The sequence below is a fragment of the Propithecus coquereli genome, unplaced genomic scaffold (genome assembly GCF_000956105.1).
Source record: "Propithecus coquereli isolate 6110/MARCELLA unplaced genomic scaffold, Pcoq_1.0 Scaffold459, whole genome shotgun sequence".
NCBI classification, from domain to species: domain Eukaryota; kingdom Metazoa; phylum Chordata; class Mammalia; order Primates; family Indriidae; genus Propithecus; species Propithecus coquereli.
Genome location: NW_012150385.1, coordinates 724,685 through 751,166, shown reverse-complemented (window position 1 = coordinate 751,166; position 26,482 = coordinate 724,685). Strand labels below are relative to the sequence as shown.

The 26,482-nt window shown below is 49.6% G+C and overlaps 1 protein-coding gene across 1 annotated transcript in view; it reads right to left on the bottom strand.

The window, feature by feature from the left end:
• Window positions 1–26,482, bottom strand: part of SYNDIG1 (synapse differentiation inducing 1) — a 107,834-nt gene that overhangs the window by 52,727 nt on the left and 28,625 nt on the right. Inside the window, exon 2 of the mRNA XM_012655061.1 lies at window positions 18,845–18,982. Coding sequence (XP_012510515.1) covers window positions 18,845–18,982 — 138 coding nt within the window. The remainder of the gene's footprint in view (window positions 1–18,844; window positions 18,983–26,482) is intronic.

The window sequence follows — 26,482 nt, the reverse complement described above, 5'->3', positions numbered from 1 at the left end:
ATCTGAGCTGCTTCTGGGGGTGGTGTGCGTGACTCAGGACCCCTGCTGTGGAACCAGAGGTGGGGATGTCACATTCGGTCTGGCTGATCAGCGCTTGCGCCCTTGCATGCAGAGCTACCTGCACAACCATGCTCCCAAGTGCCCATGGCGGGCTGATCCCGGATCCTAACGTGGCCACAGGTAGCTCTGGAATGAAGATTTGTCACTTACAGGATCCATCTTGGTTTTCAAACTCTGTATGACATTTCCAAATATAAAATGCAAAGCACTTTATACACCTATAATGACCAGGCCAGAATTACTCAAAACTATCACAGAAATACAGAGAATTATTTTAAAACTGAGCTTAGGGATAGGATCTCAAGACACCCCATCTCCCCACTCACCAGGTCAGTCTAAGGTCAGCTGGGAAAGAACTGTGATTCCCACATTTTCACTGGCATTTAGGACCCCTGGGATGACCACCAAGTATTGTCTGTCTGTTCTTGGTGTTTTTGGTTCCCATAAACCATCCCAGGATGACCTGGAAGCTCCTGTGGCTTTGTTGATGACCAAGAAGAGACTGCCAGAGGCCCCACGTGGTGGTGTGCACTGTGGTGGGTGTGGGAGGGGGTGGGGGCCTTGTGGGTGGCAGAAGCCTGGGGGGGGTAATGGCAGAATGTGGGTGATGAGAAAGCTCTAGGGTTTGGGCTTGTCTGAAAATTGCAAAATCAGTTTGGGTGGAGCGGGTGCCTGCGGAGTGATACGGTCCATGTGGAGGCTGGGTCTTGCAGTGAACTGAGATATGAAAGGTCAAGTGGTCTCAAACCATGGAGCTTTCTGGAGAACCACAGCTGTGCTGGATTTGGGGATGTGGAGGGTACACCGGAGGTCAATAGTCCCATGAACAGCTGAGTTCTGCTGTTCAGAAACTCACTCTCTCGATGTGCTATACCCCGGTGCAGGGCCAGCTCTAAAGACACCTCTCTCTGCCTGCACATCGTGATTTTGCCAAGTCCCCTGAGCAATCTGCAGTCACGTTGCTTCCTCATTCATCTCTGGATTACTTGTAAGGCATCCATTCCTGCAGCTTCTTCTGCAAGCTGCCAGCTGAGTCCGGGACTCACTACACTGTGCCCTGAAAATATCTGGACATTGCCACGATGCAAAGCTTAGACAGATGAAGATATAGACCAATGCAAACAATCTCGCAGCTGTGCATCAAAGACCCTTTAGTTCTTTATACACAGTCTGGACGGCTTAAAAATAAAGAGTGCCCAGTCTAAAAGGAAAGAAGAAAAAAAATGAAAGCAAGAAGCATTAACACATACACTGACCATGTCAAAGAGCGTGCTCAAGGTAATTTTTTCAGCTCTCAATTCAGTGCTCGCTATGTTCTGCATCTGGGATTCATATAACTTTCAAAGTGCCAAAAAATGCTAAAGTTAACCAAGAAGGCAAGAAAAGAGGGATGCTGCCAAGAACAGCCACCTCCAGAGTAGTGAGGTCTGTGGGTCCTGTCCTCTTGCCGTGCCAATTCTTGCCGCAGAGGTGGGGGTGGTAATGTTACCAGCACCTTTAAAGTGCACACGTGCAGATGCCTGATGGGTCAGGGAGCCCAAGGGGTCTTGGACAGTGAGACAGACATGGCTGCCTTCCATCAACGCCAAGATCAAAACATCAGAGATGCACCTAAAATAGCCGGAGAGTCCCCTGAGAATCTATAATGTGCTGATGAAACAATGACTCACCCATCCACCACCACCCTTCTTGCTCCAACATTTGTGTGAGCCGAGACACAGGAAACCACTGTTCTCCAAGTAAAGCAGGACTCTATGCTATTTTTCTGAACATTACCTCGTCTCAGCTTTAATTCAAAGATGTAGGGGGTGGCAGAGAGAGTGGGGCATATATTACCAATATCACTCACGCTGTACCCCCACCTACACCCCTCTCAGCCCCATCTTTCCTGACAGTCATCTGGAGGTCTGGGAGGCACTTACTGCCTTATGCATGGTTTCTATCACTTTTTAATTATTGTCTCATCCTTGGGGTGAGAAATATACTATAGGAAACATGATATTAATATAGGAAATATAGGAAATATAATTTCTATTTCCTATATTTTCCTTCCAATTACCCAATTACCTTGTCATGTGCATCTGTTTCATCTTCCTATGTACATAAGATCCACTGTGTGTGTAGAAGGGGTGTCCTGTAGCTTCAGCACCTAGCAAAGTGCTTTCCTTTGAAGTGGATCAGTTGGTGGGTGATGAACTGCCACTCTCAAGATTTTATTTAGAAGATTATGTGGCCAGATTTTTAAATAGCTTATGCATTATTTGTGGTGGGCTTATATTCTAGAAAATAGTCATAGACCTTATCTTTATAATTAAAATGTCTTTTACTAGGTATGTACCTGGAAGGAAACACTAAAATTCAATAACTGAGTCTAGAGGGTTTAGCTGTGCAGGATGATTGAAAGTGCTGATATCCTACTCCATAAAAGGAACTCATCCTGGAAAACTGTCTAAAATAGACTTCTGTATAAACCTATAGTTGAAATATACTTAAAGTGAATTTGTAGGGCATATGTTAATGCACTAACATTGCATTCAGGTGTTGGGATGCAAATAACTGCCTTTGATTTACCCACTGTAAATATTTGGATTTTTAAAAAATCATTAGATTTTCTTCAAATGGGGCACACCTGAAAAGCTCTATAAACCGGGCAGAAGGTAATGAGTATTAATAGAAGGTTCTCCAAGTGTGGCCAATCCCAGACTCCAGTGTGCCAAGGAGAGAGCAGGGTGGCTTCCACGTCCCTGAGGTTTCCCTGTCCCTGTGGGCCTTCCCCGAGGCTGGTGGACATGGCCACAGCGACTCCCCTCTCCTGAGGAGGGACAGTGACAGGCGAGCAGCAGGACAAAGGGACATCAGTCATCAGCCAAGACTATTCCAGCCTCAGTGTACACTGCAGTGGCCCCAGGTGAACCCAGGAATTGAGGACTGAGCCCTGGGCCAGAAGCACAGTGCCTTGTGGCAGCTCAGCTGGGCTCTCTTCAGCCAAGACGAGAGGACGTTTCCAAAGGGAATGTCCACCAGGCAATCGATGGCAAACAAGCCCAAACAAATAGAAGTACGTTCGCAGGACATGTGACTCTTGCAAATCCCATATTTTAAACTCCCTGTTGACAGCTCTCCCTCAACCGCCCCAAGGAACTTCAGAATGAAGAAGAACCACAGAAGCTCCCTCCCAGACCGCCTTCTTGTCCTGCCCACCCCTATCTGCTTTCCGGGTCAGAATCCAGAATCCAGAATCCAGAATCCTGGCCCCCCTGTCTGACAAGCACGAGTGTGCACCTGTCATCCCCTGCCCCTCTACGTCCCTCATATGTCCCCTGGAGTGGGGTTCCTAGAACGACCTGGGGGTGTGTGTCACTCTCCAGCATAGAGCCTAAACTCTCCGTCACTTTTCCATGACACCCTTACTGTACAGATTACATGGGCTACGGTATGTTCCCTAAACCCATCCGAATTAGCATCCAAGTAGACATTTTTAATTCACTTCAGATTTGTTCTCTTTTTACTTATAAACCATTCACTAATTTTTAATAACTTTAATATTCAATAATATACTAAGGTTTTACCTTAAAATGGAATGCATGCTTTTGATATTAAAATGTAACACAAGGTCAACAGAATCTACTACTTTGTGACAAAAATGCACCCTGGGGTAATTATCTGCTACATATAATATCTATTAGGTTCAGTGAAATAAAGTTTCCTGGAGACAACCATTCCTGAGCTATCACTCATAGCAAGATGGGTCAGTCCCCGGACCATTCCCAGCTCAGAAGGCAGGGACGTCCCACTGACCACAGCGTCAGTCTCATCCCTGATGCAAGGCACGTGGAGCCCTGAGATTGGCTCAAGACTGTCTGAGGCTGTGCCCGAGACACCTACTTTGGTGCCTCCATGATCAACCAGGGCATTCCTGGCTGAGTGTGCATCCCAGGCTGTGGCCAGGCTGGACTTGCATTCACAGGAATGGCCACAGAGAGTGGCTAGAAGCCAAGGGCCACTGCACAAAACCAGGAGCTCCTGGCACTGCACCTCCATGGTGCTGCAGGACCTGTACTGAGGGCCTCAATCTTGAAAGAGACACAAATGAAACAAGTCAACTATTTTGCTTTGGAGGTGTGCTATATTCTAAAAGCTTCGGTTGCGTCATTTAAAGTAAAATGATCACACACTGGAAATGTAATTAGAGGTGAGTCAAAGTCCAGAGGGGAGAATGTACAGTTTAATTCATTGTGACTTCAATCCTAGATTCCAAATATTGCAGACACTGCACGGACTCTGTCCTTGGGCAAGCAACATGAGTGTTTTCTCTGCTATGGACAAATAATCACAAAATCAAGATACTAATTACTGAGACAACGCATCACCTATAACTGAAAAAATGACCCATCCAATACACTGCAGGGAACAAAGCGGACATGACGTATTTGTTCATTTATACACCAAAACAAGTTGAAATCAGTAACTAACTGCAGCATGGATTCTAGAGGAAAAAAACAGATAAGAACTCTGATTTGTCTTGGCTACACCGGATCATTAATATTTATACGGAATTGTTTAAACCCAGAAGTTGCAAAACAGCTCTCAGACGCTACAATCAGCATATTAAGTGTGCATATGGAGACAGAGATAGCGGTGGAGGAGAGTGCGGGAGGAGGGAGAGGAGGAAAGGTGCCTCGTGAGTATGGCTGAGCTGCCAGTTCACACTTCCCTGGTACAAGGTAAAATATATCCAGGCGGTACACTGGGGCCATCCCTCCAGCTACAGTTTTCAATCCATGTGTCTGCAAAGCCAACGCTACTCTTGTGTCTGGCTGGGTTCTTGCAGCCCTCCCTGAAACCTTAATTTACATGTCACTCACCTGGGCAGGCCCAGTGGGCTTGTCCCAAGTCTTCCCCATCCATCCATCCCTTGGTAGCATTTTCCTTCCTGTGTGACGTCCTTTTCTAGGACTTTCTCCTGGACCTCAACACAGGTTTCATACCCTTACCCAGATGACCTCCAGCAACCTGCCTGTTACCTTGGATGAGCTGTAACTCTCAAGGGAAAGGTTAGATCTTGTGCTAATTCTGAATCTGCCAGTGCCTAACAGATGTATTCATTGGATGGGATTCGATTTACTATAAATCTGGGGACATTCAAAATAACAAACTCGAGGACAAAGGAGGGAGATGGCGGAGTGCGTGGAACATTGTCTCCACCACCTGTTGATGATTAGGAACATCGTCTAACGTGCAGACTACACGGGCTCCGGTTTTACATAATGTGCATGTTCTAAGCACATGATTTTGAAAAAACATAATGATAATTTCAAGTCTGTCTCTGTGACAAGGTTTAGAAAGGAGAACATGAAAATGCTGGTTTGTTTGGTGAGGTACATGGTAGAAAGATGGACAGGTGACACCTTCTGAAAACACCCAGAGCATTTTGCTGTAGACGTTTTGCGAAAGTCGCAGTTCAATTATCATTTCAGGCAGAGGTTTCCTGTAACTACACTCTGGATTGAGGGTGTTGGAGGGTGAACCATCTTGGGTCTTCCTGCAGGTATTCTTCCCCCAGCTCTCTCCAGTGAGCTCAAGAGTGCGCAGCAGATGTCCACATTGCCTGAGGATGTGTCTGCTCATTTTCTGGTCTAAGGAGGACTCGATTTTAGAACATACTGTTTCCCTGCACTGCCTTCTGACTACTCTTCTTGATGTTCTGCTTTCAACATGATGCTCCTGGCTTAAAATGCTCTGCAGTGGACAGACATTAGTCCACACTCAGGGCTCTCTGGCCCTCCCTACTTGCCCAGGCCTATGTCCATCCCTCCCTCCTGCTGCACACAGTTTAAATCCTGTGATTTGCTTCCTCTCTAAGGCAGCATCCCACTCAGGGCAGCTCTATCTTCATTGTTTCCACCTGTGATGCAGGAATGAGCCAGGAAGGCGAGGGAATTCACATCTCCTGTGAGCAGCCCTCACCCAGGAGCGACAGCAACACCTCCCCGCTCCGTGGGAGAGCCTGGAGGCCTGATACCGAGTCTGCCTCCCAGAGGTCCCCAGTGGATTATGGAAAGTCACTCATGGCCGTGCAGAAAGCATGTGCCCAGAGTATTTGGTGCCACGATTTGATCTTAGCCATGGCCAACCCCTCCCAACTCTGGATACTCTTCGGTGTTACTGCATTTATTCATTTTATTATTTTTGGTCGTACTGCATTTATTTCATCTTTATGGAGTGACCAAGCAGAATATGGCTGTGCAGACCTTTGCATCAGACACAAATGCAACCAGCATTGACTCAGCACCTACAACGTGTCAGATTCCAGATTCTGTGCACAGTGGTTCTTTATAGCATTTTAATAGGGATTATTTCTTCCTCCGCATTTGAATGAGGCCCATATGGGCTTTGTCCCACCGTACACGCCTCGTCAGCCTCAGTGGTGTCGTACTGGTCACTCACGCAGTGCAAAAAGCCCATCTGAGTTGCAGTTGGCACCAGAAGAAATGGGAATGCAAGTAATAGATAATCTAAATCCCTCAACCAAGCATTCATGTTTCTAATTAAAAAATTAGAAATGTGAATGTTATAAAATTTGTTATAAAAGAAATATATTCTCTGTATAAACAATTAAGGAAACAGAGAAGTGTAGGTTTTGGCTTCTGGTATTGTCAGACTTACAACCGTTCTGTAGAAGACAGCTAGAAAACCTTAAAGAAATGTTAGAGAATATTTTAACAAGCATCAAAGACATAGGGAGATGAAGGATTATCAGGCCAAGACCAGGAAGAGGATAAGATTCCAGAAGGATGAATGAACCACATAGTGCCACATTTGCCCTGATGTTTCCTGATCCAGAAGAGGTGCCTGAGAGGGTGGGTTTGTGATTATGGGGGCGGTGGGAATCCAATCTGGGGCTCAGAGCACATCAAAGAGGGAAATCCTGGTAAACCAGCGCTTGCCACAGTGTGGAACATTAAAGAGGTAAACCATCGGAGAAAAAGTGAAACAGAAGTATACCAGCCCTCTCATGGATTATAGCCCAGCTTTGCATTAATTTAAAACTTGAGTGTAAACTAAGGTGATCCTGAAATTTTTGTGTCCCATGTCCTGGAAAAAGCAAAGAAAGAGCCCATTTGAAGGAAGATGGCATTATCTTAATTTTTAAAATATTACTATGAATACTACTTCAAAAATAATGACCAGCATACAATCAATAATATCTAAGAAAATATACCACGAGTGAGAACAAGGAGAAACAACAAAAAACCAGACTTACAGGGATCACAGATATTGTAATTGTTCCAGCAGAGACTATTGAACATCTCTGCTTACTGTGTTCAAGGAAATAAAACACAGCTTGAAAATCTTGGCAGGTAATTGGAACATATAAAAAGCATTACAGCAAATCTGACAAAGAAGAACATGGAACTGGTAAATGCACAAAAAACAACATTATCACTCAGTGAATGGGTTTGGCAGGGGTTGAGACACACCTAGAGAGGAAACTGTCAACCATAATTCTATACCTACTGAACACCCTGCAAGGATACAGCGATAAAAAGATATTTCCAATAACACAAAACAGAGAGAATTTACTACCAGCAGTTTTATCCTAAAGGAAATTCAAAAGGATAGTCTTTAAGCAGAAGGAGATTATTCAAGCTGGAAGGTCAAAGGTTCAGGAAGGAATAAGGACCAAAGTAAGTGGAGTATGTGGTTTATACAAATAAATACCAGCAATATAAAACAGTAACAACATTGTCTTTTGGGCGGTATCTATATCTGTTTGTCTGTCCATCTGCCTATCTACCCATCCATATCCAAAAAGGAAGATAAGAAAGGCCCAACTTCATATTTGGAAGAGATTAATAAACTTGATGATTTGGATGAAACTGACAAAATTCTAGAAAAACATAACTTGTCAAAACTGATATAAGAAGCAATAGAAAACCTAATTAGACTTATCAATATTAAAGAAATTAAATCATTAATTTAAAATTTTCCCATGAAGAAAGCTCCAGGCTCAAAGACCTCCCCCAGTGCTACCAAAGATTTAAAAAGGAGATAATTTGGGGTTTTAAATAGATGTTCAGATAACAGAATAAAAAGGGAACCCTTCACAAATAGCACTGATATCAAAACTTACTGAAGAAATTACCACAAAGGATAACATAGATCAATCTCTCTCATGAATTCAGATGCAAAAATCTCAAGCAAAACAGAGGTGCACAAATTTAGCAACATAGAAAAATTGTGACCACTTAGTGTTTATTCTATGAATGCAAGGTTGGCTTAACATTTTCCAAGCTGTCAATGCACCTGACCACATTAGTAGATTAAAGGAAAATACTCATGTAATTTTTTTTCATTTGCACAAAAAGCTTTTTATAAATCCAGCATCCACTCATGATTTAAAATAAGGCATTGAAAGATCCTAGTTGGTGCAATGTTGGGAATTTTCCCTTAGAGATAGGAGACAAGATAAGGATGCTGCAGTTCATACTCAGCATGGCTTCTGCAAGTGCAGTACAGATAAAGACCTGAAGGTTTAGGGAAGCAAACTTCAGTAGTAAAAGAATGAAGATGTGCAAGGAAGTGAGTCCTGTGGAGGCCATGGCTGAGGTGGTGGCAGAGGTGACAGGGGTTACAATGAGGGGAAGGACAGCAAGAAGGAGCTCGTCCTTCTGCCCTGGGGACCCAGGGTGTTCTTGACCTGGGTGATGGTTACGTGGATGCTTGCTTTAAAATAATTTGCTAAATTAATATTATGTTTATGTACTGTTCTGAGTGTTATTTTCAAACTAGGAAAGGTCTAGTCCACATTAAAATAAGCAAATAAACACAGAGACACATGCAGAAAGGAGGAGAAAACCACCCCTTGCCTCTAGCTGGGGTGATTTTCTTCCAGCCCCTTTTCCTTTCTTCACACATTCAAGAACATAAAATAACATACCTCATATCTGGAAAGGTCAACATATTTAAAATGAAGACACATAAAAGAAATCATATGACTAATTCTTCCAACAAATACATACTGTAGTATAATTTTTGAAGCAACAAAACTGACCCTTTGTTGGAAGCACAAATGGGGAATAAGTGATGAATAATTAATACAAAATAATGTTTCCCTGGGAAAAGTAGCAAACCCAAACCAAACAGTAAACTGAAAAGAAAATGTGACCACGGATGAGATGGTGTAGAATCTCTAGGAGCCAAACGTGAGCACTCAGAGGACATCCCTCAGTGCCTCTGGGTTTCCTTGTGACTTCACCCACTGTGGGCCCCAGTCCTGCAGGGCAGCTAACCCACTGCGTGTTCCTGGATAAGCTAAACAACCTTGCTGGCCTGAGGATGAAATAAAATCTACTTTAAACTTGTTCTGAAACAGTGGCCCTGGGTGTATCTGAAGGATTTAAAAACAGCACAGACCCTGATTTGTACAGACCTGGATTGTAATTTGTAAAATTTATCATGCGTAAAACGGTGATAATACCAGTACCAATTTCACGGGGCTGCTGTAGGAATCAGGTGCAATTGTGCATATAAAGCACTTTGCACCTTGCTGAGTTTGTATTCAGAGCAGCACTATTACTGCCATTCTTGTTCCACGGACTCATGAAGGTGAGCCCTTCGCCCCGCACCCCGGGTGCTGCAGCAGCCCTGGGCTTGGCAGGGCCCCCTCCACAGGAGCCAGAGCCAGGGCCAGGGAGGGCTTGCTGCCCACGCCACGAGAACCCTGCTGCCCTCGAAACAGGGCTGTCTCCTGAGCATCACCCTCTCCAACGTGGGTTCCAATTTGGCTAACACAGGCTGCATTCTGAACAAGGGCTTGATGTCAGCTTATTACAGAGCCCGGAGTGGTGCCTGACGTAAGGTCTGGTCCAGACCAGAATGCGTCTCCATGCTGTGGTTTTAACCCTCCCGAGTCCTAGGAGGAGGGGCAGTCACCATACTTCCAGATGAGGGCACTGGGGCTCTTGAGGGCTTGCTTACAGGGCTGCCTCTGCTCAGTCAGCACCTTTGCTTTGGGGGAGAAACATCAGACTCGTTCTTGCGCTGCAGGATCCCCGGCCTTGCCATCTCCCCAGCTCATGACTGCCTGCTCTGCCCCGGCTTCTCCAACAACCAGCTCCTGGCAGGCCACGTCACTGCACCACTGGGCATCCTGGCTTCTGGTCTGCACCTTGGCTCTGGAGGAAGCAGATGCTGCAACTTGGAAGTGCACAGGAGTTAATTCCCGGTGGGGCAAACTTGACGATGGGGCGCTGGGAGCTGGGCTACCACTTCCCCCTCCAGCCCACCCTCTACTGTTTCAGGAAAGCCTGTCCAGAGAGGCCCTGGGTGGCCAGCAGCCTGTGTGCTGTCCGCTACTGCTTTCTTCCTTCCCTCCTTCCATTTCCCCACACTTTTGTTGGTCTGGGATTGCACCTCAAAATAAGGCCTTAGCACTCCAGCCGCGCTGCAGGTTCTGTGACCCAGGGAGCCTGGTTGGGTGGGGAGGCCCGTACATCTTTCCGCGCAGGGCTCAGCACACTGAGTGCATCGCACCGCTGCCATGGTGGGGATCTCTCAGAGCCCCCAGGAAAAGTTTGAGTCCCAGTCCTGATCCACCAAGGACTCACCAGCGACTGCATAAGTGTGGCCTCCTCCCAGCCACAGCATCTCCTCCAGACTCAGGCCAAAATGGGTATTTTGGGAGAAATGCTGTACTCTTTAATAACTGTGGCTCTTTGGGACACAGACATACCATAGAATGAGGCAGCCCCCCCAGGATGCAGGAACAAGGAAAAGCACATGCAGCCCTTTCCACAGGGTGATGCCAGAATCTCTTCCACACTATTTCTTCCCTCCCAAATTGCACTTTCCTGTGCAGACAAATGCACGGTGGACATCTGCCATTTGTCTCCTGGGAGAGTGGTCAGGGTGCTCCTCCCAATGCGTTCTGGAAGAGGATGGGGGAGAGTGATGTGGTGAAGGAAGGGAGCAGGAGGAAATTCAGGAAGAAGAGGTCAGATGGCCTTCAGTACATCCACCTGCATGCGCCCCACAGCACCCTGAGGCTGTCTGCATCCCAGCAGCAAGGGGTGTGACCCCCTCCCTGCCTGTGTCGGCTGAAAACCCCTGCACAGCGAGGGTGCTTTGTGACCAGTGACATCCGTTGAGTCTGCTGAGACTAAACATGGACATGGCAGGTGCCCAGCCTATGGCTGTAGAATTAATCCGTAAGGGGCTGGGAGGAGACAGAAGACCCAGAACTCGCAGGTCTGGCGCTGACCGCTGAGCCATTCTGAACATGGGGAGGCGATCCAGGTGAGTGAGGTTGAGAAACCACATGTAGGTAAAACACCCCCTGTGGGGAGCCCAGGAAAAAGTTAGGAGGTTTCTCATTTAATTATTTCTCAAAGGAGCTCTTGGCAAAACAAACACAAATAAATATAAAAAATTCTGAGTTCTCCCAGCTCCAGGAGGTCAGAAGTCCGGGTAATGAGGCAAAGTCTGGAGCGATTTCCTGCTCCCTATTTGCAAGTTATCTTACCAGCTTCATGTTTTATCCTTGTACCAAGGACAAATCAAATTATTCTTTCCATATTAAAAAACTGAAAGACAGGACAGATCATGCCAATCCCAATTTTGACAGCCCTGTGGACTGGCTCCCTGATGGCATGGCGGCCCCAGGCATCACTGGATGGCAGGCGGCAACACGTGGCATCCCTGGGTCCTCTGGGAGGAGTCCAGGTCTCCTTCTCTCTGAGCGATGTCTTGACGGTGGTTACAGGAAAGTCTGGGTTCCTTCTGGGAAATGGGCTGAAACTACTGACAAGAATCCTACACACAAGTCATAGACTTAGAATTAATATCCAGAGTAAAGGCTGAGAAAGGAAATATTTAATTCCCTTTGGAACAACGATGATCTCGCTTGTGTTCTACCAGGGCTTACCTGAGTGACAGGTTTTCACACCCAGATCGTGTAACTGTTTCCCTTCACCTCTGAGAATTTGCAGAGCCTCTTACTCAGAGGGAGTAAGGGACAGCCTGTGCCAGTACGTTTCTACTCTGCTGGAGAACATCGAATTCAGCAGAAACGATAAGTACCTTTGGTAGACGTCATTACTCAGGAGTGCCTGGCTCTCTCCCACAATTTAATATGATCCAGTTTTTTTTTTGTTTTTTTTTTTTTTGAGACAGAGTCTTGCTCTGATGCCCGATGATCCAGTTTTAATGGAGTCCAATGGGGAAGGACAGACACATCCCTGGAAGCTACAATCAGGGCTGCTATTTCACTGGAAGCCTGGGCAAAGGATTTTAGACTTAGGTAGTTCTTCCCTATATGGGCATCTGTGATGTCTATAGCAAGACGGTGGTTTCTTCTAACACTTGGGCACTATCTGGTGGAATTAGTCACTGAGTAATCACCGAGTGCCAGCCCAGGGGTGGGCAGTGACGCTGGGGGACAGGATCCTGGCTCTGCCCCAGGAACATGACCTGAGACCAGCCATGTGACCTCTCTGGGCCTCCTCCCTGATCTGCACCTGCTGCAAGAAGTGAGTGAGGCCAAGTGTGTGTGCAACATGCTCATTGCACGGGGTGGGGGGCAGTGGGGAAGCTTTTTATTGCCCCCCAGTTTCCCTCTCATCTTCCCTTTCCTTTGTATATCACAATGTGGATGGGTCTCTCTGTTGGGTTTTCCTCTCTGTTGGGTCATTTTTATCACATACAAACATGCTATAATTTCTCCCACTTTAAAAAAAATACCAAAACCAAATGCTCCTGACATTATCTCATTGAATACCACTCCATTTCTCTGTTTACAGGAAAACTCTTCAAAAGAGGTAACTAGATGTACCATATCCAATTACTCTCTTCCCATATGTTTTTAAACATTTTAGTTGAAGTTCATAAATGTGGAGCTCAGTGAGTTTCCATGTGTGTGCAGCCAGCAGCCAGGTCAAAAAGGGAAGAGCTCAGCACCCCACATCCCTCCAGGCCCCCTCTCAGTGCTGCCTCCCAGCGCCCAGAGGTGCAGCTCCTCCCTGGGGCCTGCTCAGGGCTGTCGCCTCCTGTGCACCCCCCAGCCATGCCTCAGTGCTCCCACAAGCTCTCACGCCCAGCTGGTGGCTAACGCCCAGCTCTCGCCTTATGCTCCTACGCTCGGCCAGACCTCTCCGAGCCCCACACACGCAGGTCCAGCTCCTGCCCAGCCAGAGGGGCCACGCAGAGGCCAACAGAGGCTCCTGCTGCCGGTGCACACCTGGCGCTAGAAACCCATCTTCCAGTGCCGCCTTCCCTCCTCTTGTCCTCGCACACCACCGAAACCTGGTCACTCTTCCAAAAGATGCCCCATGTCTCCTGCTTCCTGTTAAACTCCCAGCCGTGACTGCAGCCCAGATGGCGACGGTCCCTCCCAGATGACCATAGCAGCCTCCAAGGCACTGTCTTGCCTCTGCCCTGTCCCTACAGGCTCCCCTGATGGCCAGCGGTGAGCTGTTTCCCCTCTGCTCAAACTCCCAGATGAAAGCCCTGCCCACTGTTACAGCCTGAAGGGTCCCACAGGGTCTGACCTGCCCGACCCTGCCACCGCCCTTCCCCACTCCACACCAGTGGTCGCCTGCCTGAGCCACACGGCCTCGCGCCAGCCCCAGCTGTGCTTCCGGCTCGGGGCCTTTGCACTGCCTGCACTGCTGTTGGCAGCTCTTCCTCAAGGGATCCCCGGCTGGGCCTGGGGTCTTATCAGGAAATGCCCTGCTCTCGGCTGGTCCTCCCATGATCACCCTATTGAAAATGCCGCGTCCCAGCTCTGCACTCGTATATCCGTTTCCAACTATATTTCTCTCCTTTATACTCCTGGCCATTGGACATTCTACCATTTTCCTTGGTTTATTGCCTGCTCTCGGCATTAGAACATCAGCTCTGTGAAGGGTTTTTTTTTTCCGTTTTGTTCACTGCTGCCTCCCTGCCACCCAGAGCAGGGCCTGGCACAGGGGCAGTATTCAATAAACGGTGGATAAATGAATGGGTTTCGAGGAGCACTGCTATCAGCTAGGCTGGACTCTTGTCCGTCCAGATTTTCAGTACCATAAAGAGATTCCATTTTTTCTCCCTAATTTGCCCAATTCCCTTTGCTGGTACTATTCATAAAATTCATAATCTGGTTCTTAATACTCTTTTCTCATTTAATTATTGTTATAATGTTGCAGTTGGTAGAGGCAAGAAACATTTTATGAAATAAAATTAGATCAAGATATAAAAAATGCTTGAATGCAAAGACGTCCGCCAGCAGACTCAGCACATGTAACCTCAGGCCTGCCCAGTGCAGGTGCCCTCGGGCAGGGCTCCCGCTTCAGTGTGCAGCTGCCACCTGTCACATGGGATCCAGTGAAGGGCGGGAGGGCAAAGGCACGTCGTGTTCAGCATGGGCTTCCCTTCCTCCATGACCACCCTCTTCAGGCTCTCCCAGGGGCAGGGGACAGTGGATTGGAAGCAAGGACTGTGGTTCTATTTATAAACAGATGAAAGTCAAAGTTACATTACAGAAAATTTGGTTTTAATGGTCAGAAATATTAATATTTGTCTCGTATACTCATACTTGCTACCTCTGTGTTTTAAGTTACTCAATCCCTTGAAACTTCAGGTTTTTTCAGTCTATGAAATGGAGATAATAATTTTCCACCTTCCAGACTCATGGCAAAGATTAAATAAGATAAAATGTGCACATTCACTAGCTTACAGCAGTCACTCGGCAGAGTAAGGGGTTCATTTCCAGGCTCGGCACCATTCAGAAGTAGCGGCTCCCAGGTGGAGCCGCGCCACCAAAGTTGCACACACCCGCACCTGGGTGTCTGTAAACTGGTTCACAAAACGTGCTTGCACTGGGAGCTGGGTCAGACAGTTCACATGGTTGGGGCAAAATGAAGTTGTGGACAACGTGCTGCACTCATCTGCCCCCACCCCGAGTCCATCATCGCGGCTCAGGGCCAACCCAGCTGCCTGCCCAGAGAGGGCGGCCGGCGAGCCGGACCTACTGCTAACCAGCTTGGCTTTCAGCACGTCCCTCAACCTCACGGAACCCAATTTCAGCACCCCTGCCCGAGTTCTTACGAGGTCATGTGTGTACAGCAGCATTACTCACACTCAGAACCAGCTGGAGGGCTCCCTAAAATGCAGATTGTTGGGTCCCACCCCAGAGACTCCGATGGAGCAGGTCTGCGGTGGGGCCAGAAAATGTGTGTTTCTAGCAAGCGTCCGGGGGATGCCGGCACTGCTGGCTCAGGACCACAACCCAGAAGCAAGGGTGCACAGCTCCAACGCAGGACCTGGCGCGGGGCAAGTGCTCCGCAAATGCTACCCACCTTACTGACACTTTTATTACTGCTGTTACTACCACTTAAGGAGCGCCTTTCTAGGATTAGAGAGCTCTGTTGGAAAAAAGCATGGCAGTCTCCTTCCAGGTGTCCATTTGCCTCTGGACCCGCAGGCACGGACCACCCAGGTTTCCCGCGGTGCGCAGCCAGCACCGCTCCCTGCCAGGAATCTCCTGGAGACTTCTACCTGCCCCACGTCTCTAAGCCTCAGGATCCCAGGCCCTGGGAATCATTTTAACACCATGCTATGGGTCAGGAAACTGAGGCACAGGGGAGTTGCCTGCTGAACGGGACCTGGTTAGAAAAGGACAGAACAAACATATGCAGGGTTCATAATTCCAGGAATGTCGTTAATTGTTTCCACTGCTGTCCCGTGTAACCACACCTTTGCAATTTGTTTTCTTGGGTTTTTTTGGAATGGCCTTGCATGTTCCTTGGCCTGAACTGAGGTGTTATTTTGACAGTGAGCAGACACAGCCTAATTGTCCGTGAGCACACTGCATCATGTGATCCATGATAAAAGGGAAAAAACCCCAAAAGGCACACTTCGATGTCAGAGACGTCCTTGTGAATAGCACTGGGGGCCTGGAGAGCCTCGGCTTCCTTAGTGCACTCCTTGCCCTGTTGTGTCACCTCCCACACCAACGCCTCGGGGCACTGAGGCCCTGGCCACAGCCTGCAGGCCCCCCAGAGACGGCTCCCAGCCTCTCCTCTCTCCAACCCGGGGTGGCACTCCCAGCTGGCCTCGCCTAGGAAAGCACTGATTTAATTTAGCGTAAGGATCTCAGAGCGTGTCTGTTCTATTTTGTCTGCTCCAGTGGCCTGCTGGAGTGTGGTGTGGGCTGGGAACGGAAAGCACAGCGGTCTCGTGACCGGCCCAAGCACAGTGCGCAGGGCTGTTCAGCTCCTGGATCTGCAGCAGGACCCGGCAGTGCCACCGCCGCAGACTGTAAAGGGGGCTGCCTGGGAACGTGAGCTCGGATTTGGAAAGGATGTGGGTATAGGCCCTGGGAAGGGGACTCCCCTCCACAGATACTTTCATAAAAATGTCAGCACCTCTTCTCTGCCATGGTCCCACTCAAATCTATTCTCCAGGCACAAGGAAAAGGGAAACGACAGGCCGTGGCCCCGGGAGTTCCTCTCTTAGGACAACAGTGAAGATGGTCCCTACACTCCACAAAAATGTCCGAGCTGCAGCTCCAAAAAATGTGATCGGAAGCCTCTACAGAAACTGCATTTCACATTTGCTGCTAAACAGACAATAAAAATGCCCTTTACCATCTAAGGTATTAAATGCTATGAGTCACCAGACCCAAGTCTAAGAGGCTCTTACAGTGATAGGATAAAATTACTTTCGGAGAAAGAGACTCTAAATGCCAGTCCCTGAGATTGTAGCCTTGATTTCTGTTATAATTACAATCTTTTGGACATGACGTGTGTCCTCGGACTGTTGCTGACAGAGGACAGGCAGCCTCTCCCTGCGGCCCCCGCCACTTTTCCAGGGCTCCCCCGACCACCCTGTACCCTCCGGGCTCGTTCACAAGATGCGCACTCTCGTCTCTGTGAACAGGCAGCACCTCTTCCAGTGGAATCCAAGATAAAAGTATCAGTCCTGTTCTAAAATTCAAAGTACAGCTCCAGCGTTGAAGGTGCTCCCCCTGCCAGGGAGGGAAGAGCTTATCTCAGCAGCTGGGCCCCAGGAAGGTGAGGCTGCCCCATCCTTCTCTATGCAGAGAGGACACAGGGGTGGGGTGTGGGAGGGAGGCTTTAGGGGCATGTTTGATGTCACCTCTTCAGCTCCTGGGAAAAGCCATCAATGCCCATGCTGTGGGAGGACCCAGCTCTCTGCTCTGTGGTCTGACCTCCCCTTTCCTAGCTGATTGCTCTCGCCTGTTTGCAGCGTTGGGGTGCAGTTCACACAGGCAGGCAGGCTCTGTCCATGGCGGGCGGCCAGCCACACCCTCCTCTCCAGATCCCTGCGTGTCCCAGTCCACAGCACACGCAGCCTCCACAGCCTTGGCCTAGAGCCAGGGTTCCCCCAGCCCTGCCTGCAGCCCACAGCCCCCAGGCCCTGCCAACCCTAGCCAGACCTGGGGGGCTGGCTGTCCACTGGGTGCCACCAGGCAAAGGGGTCTGTGGCATTCATGAGACAACTTCACAAAAGAGAAGCTCACACAAATCTTGGAGCCCAAAGCTGGGTTCGGAATAGCTCTCGGCCCAGCCTCAGTGGAGGGTTTCCCTGTTACCTCTGTCCCCTGCCCTCCAGAACCAGGACCACAGCACACGGCAGAGCAGGGCCCCACCTGCCCCTCCCACCGCCCCCTCCTGCAAGGGCTTCTCGGCCTCTCGTGTCCCTGCTTGGGGGAGCCACAGTCTGCCCATCACTCTTCCCTGCTCCTCCTGGCACTGCCGGGAAGGGGGCCAGTTGCCTCTCAAGATGTGCAGCTGGGAAGCAGAAAAGCACACAAGGGCAGGGGTGGGCTCTCCTCCCACCAGCCCAGCAAACCCACTCAATACAGACACCAGGAAACTATTTCAGACAAAGGACCTGTCAGGGTCAGCTGTTTGCAGTCTCAGTCCCAGAACCCCAGAAGCTGGGCGGGAACCCCATATGCCCCGAGGAGTTTTCAGCTTGCCTGAGAACGCCCCCTGGGTGCTGGGCACCACACTGGCCCTGCTTTGGTAGGGATGACAGAGTGGGTGTGGCGATGCTGTAAGCTCAGGCTTTATCTGGCAAGTGTAAATGTCTGTCTTTGATTAATAAACATAGGAACATAGCTGATTTCTGAATGAATGCTCTTCATTTGCTAGAGAAAAGTCTTTCGAATCTTTTCAAAACCTGGGTTCCATGAGGGGCCAACAAACAGCATGCTTTGTAGTGAAAAAAAGCTGGGATTCAAGACCTTTAGAAGTTCCACAGTGGGGAGGGCAGGCACAGTGACACACTGAGATGTGCCATTCCCACGAGCAAGGCATTCATCCGGAATGGCTACACACCGACTGGTGTAGAACTCGAATTTGTTTCATAGGAAAGAGCCTTTAACAAGGCTCCTCCTCTCTCAGCAAGTTCCATGTTCTCTACCCGGGGACGGTGCTGCTCCCCAGCACAGGGTTGACCCAGCTGGTCTGACCGCAGGCCTAAGTGAAGGTCACCTGCCTTCCACTGAGTGGATGCCTGCTCCTGTCACACCTGATCTCAGTCCTGCCTCTGCGAGGATAGAGCCACGTCTGAGATGAGGCAGCCTGGGTGGCCCCACACGGCCCTCCAGGGCACCCCGAGTTCTCCTGACCTGTCCTCCAGACACTCATGTGTGGACCCTCCACTCCTAACCCCCTGCAGGAGCTGAACATGCTTCCCCAGCTCTCCACCTCCTGGGCCTGTTGTGCCTGCAACAACACCGCCATGTGTGTGTGCCACCGCCCGGCAGGGGCCTTACCTCGTGGGACAAGTAGAAGGCCGCGATGCCCAAGGGCCAGAAGCAGCAAAGCATGGAGAAGACGCTGAGGCCCAAGTGGTCCCGCGGCGGCATCATGAGGAAGTTGTCCTCACTCTCAGTGTCGCTGGAGTAGTCGCTCTGCAGGAGGGACACAGGCAGGGTGGGAGAGGAGAAAAGATTACTATGGAATCATTCTCGGGACGCCCGGGGCAGGGGGATGGTACTCGGCTAGAGCAGGCCCTCCGGGAAGGCAGCCGCGGCTGCTCATACCGTGAGTGTCATTGTCATTGCTGCAAGTGTACAGCCTCACGAAAAGGATTTCCTCAAGGAAACCCTTACCAAGGACAAAAAGAAAAAATATCCTATGTACAGGGCTCTTGGGTCACTCAACAGTAGCTAAAATCCTACAGAAACCAATTATTTCTAAGATCTGTGGGCACTCTGTGCCCGGATGTTGGGGACAAAGGTATGATCTAGCCAGGATGGATCGGGGATTTCAGAAGGCATATATACCCCACATGGACTTTACTTTTTACCTGAGACTCCCCACTAGTTTACAGGACAAGGCAGGGCTGGTGTGGACAGGAGAACACTGTCCCCTGAATCCTTTCCTCGACTCTGAACCGACAACTGCTTTGTAAGAAGCTGCCCTGAGACTGCTGCGTGGTCCAGTTACAAGGTGGGGCTCGTCCCCAGCCTGACCGGGAAGCTCCTGGGGGCTCTGATGGAGGAGGGGTGTGTGTTGGGGGCTAACGAACTGAGCACGGGAATTTTAAAAAAGCTGCTCAGAAGATTCCAGCGCTCACCTCGCAGTGAGAACCACCGCCCGAACCTCCCAGAGAGGGCGCACGGTGCCCGGGACGCCAAATGGCTGGGGCCGCTAAAGGCTCCCCCGCCCCAGGAGCTCGAGTGCAGAGGAGGCTTGTTTTCCACTTGGTTATCCCACGTGTTGGGGCTCCCCGTGCGACTGTCTTTCCTCATCAAAACACGGTACACGCACGCTGGCTGGTCCCCAAACCGGGGTCACTCTATTTCTGTGAGTTTATTATACAAGGATGGAGTCCTATCTTACTCCAGATACAGTTTCCCAAAAAACAAATGATGCCTTTCTTCTTGAAGGAGGGTCATCAGCTCCCTAACTCCCTTTGCCAGCTGCCAGAGGCTGTTAAACACCAGGCTCCTGGTGTGGGTGGGAGACACCTGGGAACACACCGCAGTGCACAGTGAGGCTGGCCACTTCCTTGCCTGGCTTTGGAAGGAGGCGGTCACCTGAGGTGCCAGAAGAAAACAAAGGTGGGTGTGCCCTGCGAGGGCAACACCTGCATGGACGCGAGCCTGCCCACGCCTTGCCACAGGCACCCTGAGACCCCCAGAGGCTCCTGCTCACAAACACGCTGAGGAGGCCCCAAGTGTGCTTTCCTGTCTTTGCTAATTAAATGCACACAAAACTACCAACCAGCCTCTAATCATCATGCAGACGCCACGGCACTGCAGCCAAACAAGGGACACTCCTGGGAGGACTCCGCTTTTTTCTGGTGACCAAGGAAAATGGGCAAATTTTGATGGGCTCAGTCAAATGCAAGCGAGGCCTTCTCCAGATGGCCCTGGGTGGAAGCTGGACCCTCTGTCCACCCACCACACATGGACAGGCCTGCGGGGCAGGGGTCTGAGCTCCCTGCCGCGTCTCCCCTCCCGGCACTGCCTGCCAAGTCACTGCAGCTGCTGCGGCGGCTCCTCCGTGCCTCTGCGGCCACATGGCACCCTCCACAGAGCCATGTCTGTGAAATTTCTATTCTCTCTGCGCGCCATCTCCCACACGGTCTCCAGAACAGTGAAGGGAAATGAAAATCATCGTCATTACGGCTATCAGGGAAGGAAAACGGAGCAGCCCCCAGGGATGCGTAATTCACGGGAGACGCAGGGACCAGGCTACTACCCAGGTGCATGCGACCTTCCCGGCCACCGCATCTGCAGGAAGGATGTGTGGCGCAGAGACTTCACGGGCCTCACAGAAAAGGTGGCTTTGGGGTGTCGGGGACTCACGTTGGAACTCCTGAGCTGCAGAAAAGGGTGCTCAGGAGGTCCTGTCTGTGACACACCCACCCGTGTCCAAAGACCCCGCAGAGAGGCAGAGAGCAGGCTGGGGGGACAGTGTTTCTCCCAGCCCTCACCTCAGCTCAGACCCCGACTTTCAGGAGCCACCCAGTGACTCTGCCAAGCAACGCTGGTCACATTAGGATGGACAGCCTCTCGCACAAGTGACAGATCTGCTGTGTATATTTTAGTTTTTAGTTTCTTTTTTTGTTTGTTTGTTTACAAAGAGTTTTATATAACTAAGCTCACTGGATTCTCATAGCAATTCTGGAAATAGGTGTTATTACTATTTTTATTGTCATTTCCATTTTACAAAGGACAAAGCAGAGGTTATGAGGGTTAAAACACTTGTCAAATCACAAAGCCGCCCAGTTCATGGCCTCTGGAGTCTAGAATTGCTTCTGCGTGACTGACTGTCCCTTCCAAGCCTGTGCCGTGTGCAGTGTGTGCACACGGATGATCTCACTGTACACAAACCCACCGTCTGTCTCCCTTTGTCTAGTCCAGGCATGGGGGGTCTTCCTCCTCCTCTCCCCACCCAAGCATTCTGATGACTTTCTTCTTAGTGGATCTGTTTCAAGGTGGACAGAGAGGCCAGTGGCAGTGACTTCTCTCGGATCAGTCACCGCTCTGTGACCTGCTGCCCCAGTGCACGCAGGCACACTGAAGGCGTCTGCTTCCGTCTTCGGAATTACACCACAGTCTCCAAGAAGTAAAGAATTAGGTTTCAGGGCACACCCCCAAAATCTTCACATATCTTAATTTGGAAGCGTAAAGGAACCACACTCTGTAAATTACAAAGTTGTGGCTCCACGGCATCAAAATAGTCAATTGTGATTGAAATAGATGTTCAAAACTCACACGAATCACAGGGCAGACAGAAACCTCCCGGCTTCTTATTCATTCACTTTCCCTCAGCAAGTGCTTCGTGGGCACAGGGGCCGTGGGCACCCTGCCATGCAGCAGGTGGACAGGAGAGGAGCCGGCCTGGGAGAGGTTGAAATACCAACACACTACGTGGAGAAAAGACGCAGCCACCAGCACCAAGGAAGACGCATCACGCACAGCAGCTGTTTTCAAAGATCCTCTTCATGGGTCATTTAATCGGCACATCTGCAGGCTGACAGCGTTCCAAAAGCGTCTGCAATTTGTGCGGAGGTCCACCCTTTGAGCTGACCCTCAGGAGGAAGTGAGGGCAGAGGCAGGAGGGAGCCTTCGGCGGGTGCCCTGCTGGCCCACCCACTGCCCCGAGTGGCTGCCTATTCTCATCCCATTTTCATCACCTCCACGTAGAGAGCCGGCTCTCAGTGCCCTCAGGTTTTGCTTCTTTGGGATATTTGTACAAAATAATCACAGTGTCGGGTGCTAAGTGTTTGCACATCACATGCTGGACATGCGCTGCAGCTCTGTGAGCAAGGCGGGAGGTGTCTGCTTTGGGGATGCCAAGTTGGGCTCAGCCGCATCCTTTGGTCTCACTCAGGGTCTTGCCTGCAGGCTCTGGGCCTTGAGCTGCCCTCACCCCTGGCCTCTCTTTGCTCACTGATGCCAGCGAGCATCTCACATGTGGTCCTAAAGGAGCCTTCCCTGCTGGCCATGTCCGCGCTGAGGAGCACCGCAACCACTGGCCACCCGGGGCTATTTAAACTTACGTTACTTAAAATTAAATACAACCTGCAACTGGATCCTCAGTCGCAACCACCACATTCCAAGTGCTCAGGAGCCACCTCCGTGTTTAGTGTCTATCACATTGGACAGCATTCCCATCACCTCAGAAAGTCCTGTTGGACTACACTGTCCTATGGGCTCTGACCCCACTGAATCCAGCCTCACTCTCTTCCACGCACAGGGAGCTCTCTGCTGTTCCTCCGGTGTGCTGGACGTGCCGTGTCTGCCACTTGCTGTCCCGCCAGCCAGGGACTCTTCCCCCAGATACACATGTGCGTCGCTTCCCCACCTCATTCTGGGCTTTTGCTCAATGCCACTTCTCGACAGTCTTCCCGACACACCATCAAGACTGCCACCGCCTTCCAACACCTCTGTCCCTTGCCTGCCAGGGCCTCTCCTGTGCACCCTGGGTAGTACTGGTTTGCTTACTGCCTGACTCCCTTCCTGTCAGCACCCCCAGGGCAGAAACCTGTGCATGTTTTGTTCACAGCTGTATCCAAGTACCCAGAACAGTGCCAGGCACACAGTAGGACCCAATGCACATTTGTTGAATGAACGCACAGCAATTCACCTGTGGCCTTAGCCAACACGAACACTAATTAACTAAAGCAGCAAAGCCTCCAGAATGTGTGCAGAGTACACGGGGGTCACCAGACATTTATCTTCATCTGGTTTTATCGCTGCCCACAGTGCACTGCATCCAGCCCGGGTGCCAGACCTCTGCTCCCCCCTTCACCCCTCGAAAGCCTGTCCTGTGCTCTCCGAGACCTGCTCCTTCACCGTCCACTAGGTGAGACCACCAGGAGGGGCCTGGGTTTGAGCTGGGGTGAGAATGATGACTTGGCCAGGTAGGTTCAAGGCTGTTTTACTTGTGTGACTCCAGAACAGTGGAGGAACAGAACCCAAGATAACACCTGGGCGGCTGCAGGCAGTGGATGCAGCTCAAGCCTCCTGTGTCCGTGGGAGGCACACCGACGTTCTCTGCTCTTGGAAGCCAGCATGGAGTGAGACCCCCTCTGTCCACATCTGAGGAGTGTAGAAGTGGAGCTGGCTGCCTTTGGTGCCTCCAGGCAAGACGTTCTACTACCCCAGAAGGAAATAACTCTTAGGGAGCCCCGTGGGCAAGGCCTGGGTTCTGAGCCATGAAGACCTTGTGGGCCCAGCGCCTGCACCATCTCCCCACACCTGCACCATCGAGGCAGCCCCAGGGGCCCACTTGGGTCCACCTGGGGGTTTTCTGTGGGCTGCCTGGCTGTGGAAGACCTGATCCCTTCTGTGCTGAGCCAAATCATTCTCCCTTCCTCGCTGCACCAAACTTCCTCAACATCTTAAGGCCCGCTAGTCTCTCCTTTACTGGAAATCAGATCACATGAAATCCACCAAGGTCTCCTGAGGACCCACCGTGAGTGATGCACACATGGCTTCCAGATACACAGCTGTGTGGAGATCTGGGGGCTCAATAACACAGAATACTGCAAAATCGTATTTTAGTGAGTGAACATACATTGCCCTAAATTATTAACTAATCATCTTGGGTACATATGCTTTTAGTTTCTCCTACTAGGTGTTAGTTTTCTTGTGGATAGAGGCTACTTCACATACTGGTGTGATAAAAACAAAAGCAACCCAACAAAACCCCCTACTTTAAAACTGAAACTGCCTCCTTTAAAGAGCCTGCCCTGCTGAGGATGCTGTCACATCTGGAGGGTCAGGTGGAGAATGGGGAAAGGTGGGAGGAGCTCCATGGCTCTCCCAAAAGAAGTGAGGATCTGGGAATCCCCACGGACATCTGTTTGGGGTAGGGGGGGCAGGGTTGGGGGTGCGTTACTGGAAGGGAATTGGGAAGGGAAGAGAGAAGAGAGAGGGGGTGGGGAGGTGGCAGGGTTGTGGGATATTCTAGGCACTGGGACAACGGGTACTCTCCACCCATGAGTAGAGACGATTCCATAAAGAATCCCAAGTCCATGTCTGTTACTGCCATCCCATCTGTGCCCAGTGCTCAGAGAAGGACATGTGGGTTCACAGCTCAGGAGTGGCCATGGCAGGGGCAAAGCAGCTATGGAGCCAGGCCTGGCTTGGCCCCCAGCCTCTTCCTGGTATGTGATGCTGGGGCCACACGGTCAGCTCTGCCCCATCACACACTGAAACAGCCAAAGCGGGCACAACAGAAACACTCAGTAATCATCGGCCCCAAACTAGAGCGCTGAATCATCCTAGGAGGGCGAAATCAGGTGCAGTGTTGGTAAAATTTCAAATTTATTTCATTCCAATAGTGTCAAATTTACATTACGTTTACTTTACATTTAATGTAAAATGTCAAATTTATTTCACTCTCTATTCCAAGTCCTAAAATCTGGGGATTCAGTTATTCTTTGTTAATCAACTCTTCATGAACCAGATAATTCAACCAATGAAAACACCAGATTTCATAATAAACATGTTTCTGAATGCAACATGTTTGATTTTGCTCTAGTAGCAAGGATCTATGTACCCCATGTTCCTGAAAATGGGGAAAAGATGCCCTTGGGACATCAGTGGTGGGTCTGATCTGACTGATTGGTTTCCTTTTGCTTCTTGGAGGACATCACAGAGCACATCACAATGCAGGTCTCAATGCCATTTGGCACTGAATGAGAGGAACATCCCCAGCTGTAGTGAATGCAGTGGCTTCCCACTGTGCTCTTTAGGGCCTGGGGTGGGAGGGGTTTGAATAGCTCTGAGTCCCCAAACCTGCCCAGACCCAAACAGCTCAGCCTTTTCCTGTTTTGCATGTTGGGTTCCCAGGTAATCTTCTATAAAACAAATGGCTCTCAGCTAAAACAAAGAAATAAGTAAAGTTTAAAGATGGGCGAGTTGATGTATCACTCAGAAGTAAACATTTTTTCCCTCCTGGTAGTATCTAGTCTACTATTCCTCAATCATTTTATATTCCTTGATGAGAGGTGAGGTGTTTTTAGAAGATGATAATCCAGTTAAGTGCATAAAATATGAAACTGTTCTAAAGACAGAGGAAAAAATGAAGTTAACTCACAAGGGAAATCAAATATAATGCAAATGTTTTCAAAGTCCTAGAACAAGCGAGATAAAGTTCCCATTGTCTATGATTTGGGGTATGTCTTGTAAATAAGGCACACATGGTTCTGCAACCCTCAATGGTTATGAACACTTGCTTTTCTCTACTGGAGGCTCCCAATTTCATTCTTGGGCCAGAGTGGATGATTTGAGAGGGATTTATATTTGAAAGAGATAAATACTTGAAATAGGTTATGTGTAAACAGCGTCTGTGGGAATAAACTGATGTTCAGGGTGAATAAGTGGAACAGTAAAAACTAAACACACACCCCTTTGTGGATCACCTCTGGGAAAAGTGCTCCTTGTTCTATTTCTTCAAATTTTGTTTTCCTCCTTTGTGGTGGGTGCTTTAGGTCTTAGCTCCTACCACATCCCCATAAAGACTACATTCCCAACAGACATGATTAGTGGGAGATTTGAATTCCCTTTCAAAAGCATTCAGTCCTCTGGGGCAGGCAATAGCTCCTGGAAGGCAACTCTGGGGAAGAACCCCTGCAGGGCTGCATTCTGCATCCACCTTTGTCAGACACCAAACTCACCACAAGCACATGACTGAGGCTGGGGCTAAACAACCAAGGCTTCCCTGGCCCTATCGACAGTGCTCTGGGGACAGGTGTCCATTCATACAGGGCAGCTGTCAATAAATGGTAAATGGTTACTTGTCCTGGACAAAGTGCAAAGGCATTTCTCCACTGACAAGTATCTAATTAACATCTAAGGATGGTTGTGGCTCTAGGTGTAGGGACCGTCCCTGGGCAAAAATTGGCTTAAGCCCAGAATCAGCGAAACTGGATGTGCTCTCCTTGG